This window comes from Melanaphis sacchari, unplaced genomic scaffold (genome assembly GCF_002803265.2).
Source record: "Melanaphis sacchari strain LSU unplaced genomic scaffold, SCAv2.0 Contig0_pilon_pilon, whole genome shotgun sequence".
Classification (NCBI taxonomy): Eukaryota; Metazoa; Arthropoda; class Insecta; order Hemiptera; family Aphididae; genus Melanaphis; species Melanaphis sacchari.
This window is the reverse complement of record NW_020270366.1, coordinates 20,195,618-20,206,989: the sequence shown is the minus strand read 5'-3', so window position 1 is coordinate 20,206,989 and position 11,372 is coordinate 20,195,618. Positions and strand designations below refer to the sequence as shown.

The following is an 11,372-nucleotide window of genomic DNA, read 5'->3' as shown; positions in this document are numbered from 1 at the left end:
CCCGACACATTTTTAAATAGTCAAAACTATGTACGACGTGCGCAATACCTTCATTTGGCATATACCTACTATATATAACCGTTTTTAGTTTTCAGTATAAACAAATGTTACACACAAATACGTATAAATATAATACAAACTACGCATTTATTTATTTACAATAAATTATACAAGTATATATTATTATAAACATAAATATACAACAATTGCATTAATAAATAATAATACAAAATAAAAATACCTTCATGGTATACTATAATTTAGATATAAAAAATATATATAATATTATACATACTAGTATCTATTTAATGATATTGATATATTATAGATATATTTATACAAGATATATTATGCATACAATTTAACAGAACTGAAAATACTTGAACAGTGAGTTGAGAGCTCTTATATACTATATATAGCCACAATTGAGAAGATATTTGTTTTTATACACACACACGAAATCTCATATCCAATCCACAGTGTAGATAGATATATTATTTATCATAATTAATACAACATACATATAATTATATACCTATATGATTAGTTTTTTGTTTGAGCGATATTTAAGCACATCAATATATAAAATAACATCACATACACTTATACTATATTATAAACATATATGTAAGTAGGTAAAAGGTATATCACGTTTTGGACGTCTTTGACAACTTTATAAAAATAATAACAATACACTGCGATCACGTTTATCATCGTGTGTGCATATATAAAAAAATACAATGTAAGCACTGCATATTTGCAATTCGTGTGGAATTTAATCCATCGTACGATGATAACAGTAATCACAATAATGATGATAATAATAATAATAATAATAATAATAATAATAGTAATAAATATTAATAATTATTCAACATCAACGAATTAAAATTTATTTATAACTATATTATATTATGTATAACCCTGTCATAGTTGAGAAATTGTAATTGTTTCCTTAGTGTAATACACGTATTCATAATTTAATTACAAATAAATGATATCACAGAGTTAAAGTATAATAATAATGTATACGTGTCAATTTTAACGTCAATGGTATTAAATATAGGTACTCGTCTCCGTTAGTCCTACTCGTTATTTGTTTGTTTAATATAATAAACGTCAAGTAGGATTATTACTAAAACATAATAACATAACTTTACTATATTCGATCGCATTATGCGATCGAAAACGCCCGCAAGACAAAATAATATCATCGCGTGCGGTGTACAGTTTTTAAACGCCGAGTAAATGTCACTCGGGTGGCGGCGGTGCTCGATATGAAAATATGGCCGGGCAATTATTATTATTCGATTTTCGGGCGTTTGTGTTGTAATATTTTAACACTAACGTCGAAAATCATATATTTTCATAATGTGTAATATTATGTATTCTGGTTGACGGACTTACGACGGTAACGAAATAGCGGACACTCATTTATGACCGTTGTCACACATATATACATATAACGTCGGTCAGATGTTTAAGCACCTCAACTTCTTTTCAGGCACCATGGACGAGAACGACGGCATGCTGTTGGTGGTGAGAACTTCGTCGAGCCGCACGCCGGTCATCTGCAGCTGTTCCAGTACGAGCAGCTCGAGCTTGTTGAGCTCGAGGTCGACGCGATTGGCGGGCGCGTGCTGCCGCTCCCATCGCGCCAACAGTATTACGTACTCGGCGTTGTGGCCGGCCGGTCCCGAGCACGTGGCCACCTGCGCGGCCAACTCGTCGACGGGCGCCTCGCCAAGCCACTGGCCGTTGTCCGGCGTGGCCACGTACACCGTCGCGTTCACGGTCCGCCGGCAGTCGTCCGCGCCGTCAGATCGCACGTCCACCTTGTGCACCTCGTAACCGCCCAAGTACACCTCCCGCATCTCCAAGTATCTGAACGCCTTCTCGTCCGGCAACAGGAACGCCTTGCCCCATACGAAACCCTGCAATGAGAAACACAACGGCGACACCAGGTTTTAGGTTTTATGTTCTATGCATATATACGCGTATATAGGTAAATATATACGTATAATAATAAAATTATATATTATGAGGTCGCAAAAAATAAAAAATTTCCACCAAACACAACCGTATACAACCGATACCATAAATATTATAAGTTAACTCGAATGTTTTCAGTAAATGACAGGTATCTATGTTTTGTTTTATGCGTGTTTGTTATTGCCTATATTGAAATTAGGATTGGGGGGGGGGGATCACCCTTCGTGGTATATTGTTTACCTTGACAATTTTTGCACTGATTTGATTTTAAGTCTGTGAGCGTCGTATCTGATATAGGTGTGTAATGTTTATACAGCACGAGTTGGAATCTCACTTTCTAAATTACAATGTCCACATTAATAATACGTTTATAGTTCGGGTTTACGCGTTAATTGCAATAACATAATATTATAGCTAAACATATATTTATTGAACTTACGACCCGTCCACGACAAAGAAAACGTTTATTTTTGTCTAAGCTTTCCTAATTCTAGCTAATGTACGTTAGTGTTAAGGAATTTTATTAATAAAAATGATTTATTTAGATTTAAACATTGTTTGATCTTTACTACTCTTAATATAAGAAACTCAATTGTGTTAACTACTTTATTCAAAGCAAAATAACTACAAATTTGTTATCAACATTTTATACAAATGAAGGCTACATTTTTGAGTACATATATATTGGCAACAAAGTAATAGTATAGTGTTTAATTTTGATATGACGCACATCCACCACCATCACTCACCTTACGCACTACGCACAAATCAAACACTTCTTTGTATAATCGAAGAAAATGCAATTATTTTTGACGAGTGCATTAGGTAGCTCCTAAGAATTCGTTATAAAAAAAAAAAAACCATAACACGTTTTTCATGTTGATTTTTTAAACAGATTCTTGTCTGTGTGTAGAAAAGTGCGTAATTCAAGAAGTACTTGAATGGAAACATTGGAAACCCTAAAAAGAATAGACAGGTTCGTTCAAAATATCGGTGGATTTATTGTGTTTATGTGTATATATATCCATATAATGAGATACGAGAGTTTAAAAGTAAAGTAGTCAAGGATCGCTAGGGGACTGAGAAGAGGGTAGCCAATATATAATAACATTTGCGTTCAGTTGGTTAACATAAACTATAAACAGCTTGTTAAGTGATTTTTTAATTTTCAATGAAATATTAACCTTTACACCAATATTGGTAGTTTTTATATTACGCATAGAGTTGATATAAGTTTATCAAACATACAAAGTCAAAATTTATTGATTAGTAATCACTCATTCTTATATTTTTATATAATCTACTATTGTTCTACTAAATATAATGTAGTTTATTTCATTACATAAAATTGGAACAAAATCAGTAAAATCATCTTATTATACAGTATTTTTGTTAATTATATGGGATTAAAATTGATTTAGGGTATTTGTTTTTATAATAAGTTATTATTACGTATTAATATTTGTGCAAAGTTATTATGCTAAGTGATTTGTATTAATTTATTAATTAAAATGTTTGATTCAAAAAATATAAACAAAATAATAATCGTCCATTATTTATAATATTCGAAACCTTTAAAAATAATTTAGTAAATTTATTTTTCAGATTTAATACATATTATATATTATAATCTATAACAATTTATAGTTACCTATTATTGGAATATATATTACAGTTAAAATAAATTAGTTGAAAATAATATAGTATAACATGATTAAAAGTTAAGTCGATATGTTTATAATAACTATTATAATAGACAATTATAGGTTGAAAAAAGCAAATGCTATTAAACCTCAATAATAAATGTTCGATCAAGTCATCGTACTCCTTAATATTATTCCTATCATATTATTTCCTTAACAGTGTATATAATAAAAGTAAAACTATTTCATTGAGAAATATATACCATAAAAACTACCCCTACAGTCTTATTAATACCAATTTCATTTTCAAAGTAAAAAGAAATATAAAACAATAAATATATCCATTGATGAAATATGATTTTAATTTAGAAATAACGGGAGTTGGAATTGGAACTGGGATAAGAACCTTTTTGTTTTATATAATGTCTGTTATTATTTTTAGAACCCTCTCAAGGTTACAATCAGTTATCTTGAGTTTTGATTTATAATCGCTACCGTATTAAAAAAACTATAAACCTATACTTTGACTCATGACGACGGCGACGCGCCTAAAAACAATTCACAATTGTTTTTTCTTTTGTTTTAATATTTTTGAGCATACTATTTAATTATAAATATATATTGTTGTATTATATACATAATAATAAAATCTTTGCAATATATGTTTTTTATATACAAATACTTTTTAGATTTTTAGCGAAGCAATAAATACATTTTATTTATGAATATTAATTACTCATAAAACTTTATCTCCTTCAATTATTTAATATAGATCCATAGAAATTAATTATAACATATTTATAGTCGTTATAAGTAAGAACATATTTCTAAATATTGCAAATGTAATAAACTTCTTAGTTTGTTCAGGAAATTGATAATAAACTAATTTGTATTCTAATTTTTTTGATAAAGTGATATTCTCACTTAAATCTATTAAAACACGAACGTATCACACGTACAGAATACTATATTCATTTGTAAGTAGATTGAACGTACTTGATTACTACGTATTTATTTATTGTCATTTCCTGCATAGTTCATTTGATATATTATTATCTACAGAATATATAGACAAAATAACACTACACACAGCATTTCTCATTCACAATATAATAAGCTACGAAGGACATATTTTTCTGTTTACTAAATGGAATGTGGTTAAAGGAATACGTTTCGTTTCGGTATCAAGATGTATATAAAATATAAATATTAAACTTTAGTTACCTGAGGGTCTTCGACTAATGTAGCTACACGTCCAGGCTGAAAAATACAACATTAACCTAAGTTAGTCAAACACTAGTTTTCGTTTATATTTTTATAAATAACAATAACAATAATATAGGCATACATATAATAAATATAAATGGACGGACAATACTTTCTGATGGGAGTGGAGTAGAAGTATGGTTTTGCTGTGTGGTTTTGTATTAGATACAGTTATGATTGAATTATGTTCATATAATAATATGTCTAAGTAAGAAGACCATATTGTGATGTTTATAGTTCACACATTTTCCCAGTTGTAAAAAATTCGAACAATAGACTCCTACAGTGAAGAAAATCTTATTCTTTTGAATCTCATCTTTCTTTTTTGTATAATATATTTATTTCACCTTCACATTATTCATGTTAATCGGCATGTTAACTGTCATAGCCACTCGCTATATTCTAATTTAGTAATCACAAATATTTTGGCTTTATTGATTTATTAAAATATTTAATCATATTTAATTATAATAAATAAATTTGTTAAATCTTTATACAAAACGGTACATTCAATTATTTTTACAATAAAATTATCATTATTTAAAAACTTTATTGTATTATGATTTGTTCAATAGTAACTTGTATAATAATTTGGGCTTCTCTCCTCTTTCTTATTATGCCACACGAAACCATAGATACCCCCCTCCCTCTAAGGTAATCGTAGTTGTAGCACTTCCCCTATATCAATACACTATATTCGTGTTCTTATTAATGACTCAACCAGTAGGCTATAATTAGCTTCTTTTCTATTCTAATTTAATTTCCCAGTTTTCTTAACTTATCCTTCATAAGCACATTATCTTAATGAATTTTTTTAAATATTTTATGTAATTTTTATTTATTATTTTGTATATTATTTAATGATATATAGTTATTGATAAAATTGGTGAGTTATAATATTTACCTATACGCCCTCATTAAAAAAAAAAAAAAATAAATAAATAAATGCGTATAGATAATATAAATAAATATTTTAATCTAATTAATAAGTATCTAATAGTATGACGAATAATGGAGCCAAAGTAAATTATTGTAATATTATGTATACACATTACACATACAACCGAATATTATTAAGTATAGTTTTACTGGTTAGTAAGTACAAATAAATCATAATGGAAACTGGTTATACTAAAGTACTAGACGATTTATTAATTATTAGAATTAAAAACAGTTTATAGATAGCACGATTAAACTGATGAATAATAAAATCAAATAAATTAACTTTGAATAATACATTTTATTGAAAATATTTAACCAAAGATTGTTAAAGATTTAAATGCATTTTAACTTAATTGTTCAATGATTGTATTGGACTTGATCCATTTCCTCGTATAGAATTGCATAATTACTATAATTATAATATTATATAGTCAATAATTATAAATTCTATATGCTTGTATAAACGTATAATAATGGCAAAAAACTTGCTTTTTATCCAAATCATAAAATAAATAATGTTAAATCATATTAGTTGATTGCACCGTATTCACCATAAAATAAGTAACAATACATACAAATAAATTTCATAACGCATAAGCGTTGAATAACAGAACTATGAAGCGTTGTATATAATTAATAATTTAATATTTGCATATATGTGAATTGTGTAATTGTGTATACATTATACAGGTAGTTTAAATTTAACGATAAAAATAAAAAAATTTCTTATTTAAAATCTGACAAGTATCAACATCTATTTATATGTTTATTATTCATACAGTCAATTCAATAAATAATTTTACCTAGATATTTAACTTAACACTTAAACGTATCAGCATTTTTGATTTAGTATTTATTCTAGTTTATCATTCGTATACTTAAAAAAAAAATCATTTAACTATTTTGTTTTATATACAGTTATTCATAAACATGTTCACATTACGTTGTCCACATGATAAATGGTATCTACTGTTATTAATAAAGTAAAATTAAATTTTAGTCAAAAAAGAGAATGCAATGATGCAAACAACATAATATCATCAAAACATTATTATGTATCGAAGATTTTTTTTTTTTTATTAAAGAATTTTATACATAAAGTGACAATTATTTACATTTTAAAATTTTAATTTTAATTTACGTTTTTATATATTTATGGAGTTCTGTCAATAATATTATATTTTTAATACTACTGTTATTTTGCTGTAATCGCTGTATATTTAAGCTTTTGATGTATTTTATAAATTAAATTTTCAAGGAAAATGAGATTATAAAAATATCAAATAGACTTTGTTTATATAAACATGATTACATATTAGTCATTATCCATATAAAATAAAAATAGTTTGGTGAAATAAAATAAAGTCAATGGGAACTAAACTCTATTTTTATTTATGCATTAGATAAAAAACTTTTTAATCATCGATTTTAATAAGTATTAAAATCATTAATTAATCATTTTACTAGGTAAGAATATTCAATTTATTAATTATTATGAATTCAAGATCTAGAGGCTGTATGTGCATTATTGACTATTGTATTTATATTTTATGAAATGCGGTCAATGTTTTTTCTATATTTATTTAATATAGTATTAACTGTTACGTATTAAAATTTATACAGTATTTAAATATTGAATTCAATGTATAAATTATACAAGAAGAATTTTTCAAATTTATATTATGCATAAAATATTAATATTGAATAAAAAATAAACAGAAAATTCAATAAAAATTTACAAAATGTTTATGTTAAATGTTGTTAAAACACATATGCATAATATAACATTCGGTAACGACGAATGACGCAAGAATAATTCTTATTAATAATACATTTACAACAATCAATAAAAAATAATATTATTTATTTATTTATTTTGTTATAAATATTTGATTTACAATAACTATTTAATTGTTTTTGATATTAATTTATAGTTTTTATATTTTAGATATTTTTTATAATATTGTTTATAAATTTTAAGTTATGTAAATCGTATGATTATATATACCACGAACCACGATGTATGTAACATTAATCAAATAAATATTGAAACCATATATTCATTATTAAAACTTGTGCTACTGAATGTAATATTTAAATAAAAATAACGAATACAAATTGAAAGCTTTGATTGATAAATATAATAACTATTATAAAATATATAATTATATAAACATAGGTATAAGTCTGAAACATTTCACTCAGGTAATATGTGGAGGTCATTTTTTAAAAGAAAACTGCACTAGTCTGTCTAAAATTCCGTGGCCCTGGGCCTTCAATCATTAATGGACAGAAATTTAGATCAGTAAACCAGTTTAGTATAGTTACTACCTGTATAAAACTTAAGAGAGCATATCTTTTCACGGGTATATCTTAGCTTTTGAAATTTTTTAAATATCAAAATATTATATAAAAGAATGACCTTAATTTTTAACAAAGAAAATTTCTGTATCGATTGTGACACGATTTGTTAAAAATAGGCATAACGTTTATAAGTGAAAGGTATTTTAGTGACACTACGTATAGATAATGCATTAAAAATAATGAGTAAAAATTGTGGGGAAAATAAAATAATCCATATAAAATTATTTTTTAACAAAAATTGTGCCGAATTTAAATTATTTAATAAATTTTATTAAGGAATAGGCACGTCAAGTCTACAATTATGAAATCAAAAGATGTATAAATAAGTTTTATAAAGAATTTATATTTTCTTATAAGTTAATTACGTAGTACCTAGTGATAAACCAGTTTGATTGAATCGATACAAAAAATACGGAAATATATTTGTTGTTAGTGGAGATACTTAAAATTAAGGTAAAAATATAACGTAATTATTATTAATTATTACAATATGGAAAAAATAATCTCAGTATTGGCCTTTGCTAAATAGTGAAACTAATAATCTGAGAACCCCTTGTATTTTTGTACACTTACAACTATACAAAACACATTCACAATAATTATTAAGACTAGACATGGGAAATAACTACCTACTCAAATACCTGCTACAAAAAAAAAAAAAAAATAAATAAATAAATAAGAGGTCGTTTATGAACATAATTTTATAGAAACTTGACAGTTTACACGTAATGTAAACGAGAGAAAATCGAACGTGGACATCAATTTTCTGTATAGAAGTATGCGTAGCGTAAATTATATAGGAATTTAGTATTATCATAATAAAGAGACATTTTCAAGTGGTTCGACCGATGAAGTCGATTTTTGGTACTTTACACCGAGACCCTTCCAATAAGCGTCGGTATGACGAAAAACCGTTTATAACTGACGTTAACATTAAAAATCGTCACGTGGCTTGCACGGGGTCGTAGCAATTATTTCCCAAATAAGGCGACCGCCGCCTTCAGTAGCGGAACCACTAGACGGTAGCCAGTGATTCTCAAAACGAATGGGGAAACAAAATGAAAACATTGCATCAGCCATGCATTCACTCGGGCGGATGTGCCCGAGCGTGCTTACAAAAGTAAGTATACATATTATGTAAACACATATTATATTATCACATTATCACGCGATAAGACGTGAAACAGACAACACGTGCGCTCTGGTATCTCTCTATATATATACATATACTAAAATATTGTACGCATATATTAAAATCGAAAACTATCGATCGGCTGTAATAATTATTAATTATAATTATTATTTAAACGTTACTTTTTCCTTGGTCCCTCGGTGTGCAATGTTGCCCTGCCAGAACTTCCTGGAGAAACCCTCCACGTAACCGACCATGGAATCCTTGAACTCGAAACCCGGGTTCCAGCACAGCGACCCGTATCCAAACACCCAGTATTCGGGATCCTCGGCCATGGGAACTCTGGACTGCAGCGGAAGGGTCCGGGTAACGAAATCGTACGACGTCCGTCGTCGTGTGTCGGTAGCCGAAGAAGTGTGTAATACGTTACACTACAGTGGCTATCAGTAGGTGTCTCGCGCTGAGATCGGCCGAGAGCTGATGATGATGATGATGATAATAACAGCGAAATAAACGACGTGCGATTATGATTACGTTATACAAAACGATGTAATTAACTGCAGTGGCGTGTTCAATTATAATTAAATTATATTTAAATCACACTCACTCGCGCGTGCTCGAAGTATATGGTCTATGAAAAGCACTAGAGCGGTGCGTACGTACCAAGCACGCTTCCAGAGACGTAGTCGGCGCTGTCAAGTACGCCGAGCGGCGAGCGGTACTGGTCTGGCGCGCGTCGATCGTATGTAGTCTATCACAACGATATGATTTTTTTCGACGACTAACGTAACCGTTACGGCGTGGCGGCGGCGACGCGTTGTCCGATCGTCGGCCGACGACGACGGTCCGGCCCCTACGGTAGCAGTGGTCGTCGGCGAGCAGTGGTGACGGTGATAATAACGCGCGATTATATTTTGGATTCTGCGCTCTGTCGCACGTCTTTAGCCGCCGTCGCCGACGTTTGTTGATCGCTGTAATAATAATAATAATAATAATAATAATAATAATAAACTCACGCTAATAATATTGTTTGTCTGATGTTTGCGCTATCGCTACCCACCGGGTCAACAGACGTTTTCGTTGTGTACACGTCTTATGTATGTTGTATAATCACTATTATTAATTTTTCAATTTTAGACGGCTCGAAGAAAATTCGCTCGCGCAATAAACTGATGAACCTAAACGCCAAGGTCGATACGAAAATATCGTGTGATAACGACAGACCTTTTCTGTTTGCCGAAATACGCGGATAATACCAAAAAAAAAAAAAAATCATAACATCGCATGTTAAAGTAATTTTTGTGTCGCGTAACCGTATTAACGTATAAATAATGTATAATATAATAATAATAATAATAATAATAATACGTAATGTGATATAATGTACGTAGGTAATAATCACGAATACAGTAAAAAGCAACCAATTACGTCAATTGGGATTAAATAATTTATAATAATAAAATACACCTCTACATTACATTACGTTATGTGCTACAGATCGGTGTTCGGCGTTGATGCCGTAAGTCCCGTAAGAACCGTACCTACATTCGTACAATTATTATGATATTGGTACGCGCGTTTGTGGCGTAAGATTAATAACATGTTATTATCGTTTGGCGCGTTTTAGCCGCGCGAAGACGATAACAATTCGATCGTGATACATTTGAGATTGTAGGGCCGATTTTTATTGAAGAATAACATCTTAGTTTCTCCTCGATTGTTTATCCTATAGGTATAACCTAACCTACATACTATTATTTAAAATTGATATTTGGCCAATTTTTCCTGATTTTTTTTTTCATAATCTCAAAAATTCGATTTCTTCACATAGGTACTTATATATTTATCGTCGTCATTTATTTCGTATTTTAATTAAACATGGCAATTTCATAATAATTAAATTATTGCGAGACCGTTCCTGCAAAACCTAGTTTAAGCTGCTTAAGGTATTAATATGTTCTTTAAATCTTTGGTTAGGTACATTTCAATACCAACACTACAAACCGTCAAACCATATACGCATTGTCTGTATA

The 11,372-nt window shown here is 29.0% G+C and overlaps 1 protein-coding gene across 2 annotated transcripts; it reads right to left on the bottom strand.

Moving 5' to 3' along the window:
• Nucleotides 1-298: 298 nt before the first annotated feature.
• Nucleotides 299-10,487, bottom strand: LOC112591312 (putative glutathione-specific gamma-glutamylcyclotransferase 2). 2 transcript variants are annotated; one of them, XM_025335090.1, is made up of 4 exons: nt 10,400-10,487; nt 9,522-10,310; nt 4,860-4,895; nt 299-1,934 (listed from the first exon to the last, which is right to left on the bottom strand). In XM_025335090.1, exons 2-4 carry the CDS (start codon nt 9,672-9,674, stop codon nt 1,473-1,475), a joined length of 651 nt encoding a protein of 216 aa, XP_025190875.1. In that variant the 5' UTR covers nt 9,675-10,310; nt 10,400-10,487; the 3' UTR covers nt 299-1,472. The 2 variants fall into 2 exon arrangements, with proteins under 2 accessions (XP_025190875.1, XP_025190880.1); XM_025335095.1 differs by lacking the exon at nt 4,860-4,895.
• Between the last annotated feature and the right edge of the window lie 885 nt (nt 10,488-11,372).

Bases quoted from the DNA above. Each gene is read 5' to 3' on its own strand.
- LOC112591312 (XM_025335090.1), bottom strand. From the start codon at position 9,674: ATGGCCGAGGATCCCGAATACTGGGTGTTTGGATACGGGTCGCTGTGC. The intron at 4,896-9,521 runs GTAACGTTTAAA...TGTATTTTTCAG, and splicing joins ACCGAGGGACCAAGGAAAAA to CCTGGACGTGTAGCTACATT. The intron at 1,935-4,859 runs GTAACTAAAGTT...TTCTCATTGCAG, and splicing joins CATTAGTCGAAGACCCTCAG to GGTTTCGTATGGGGCAAGGC.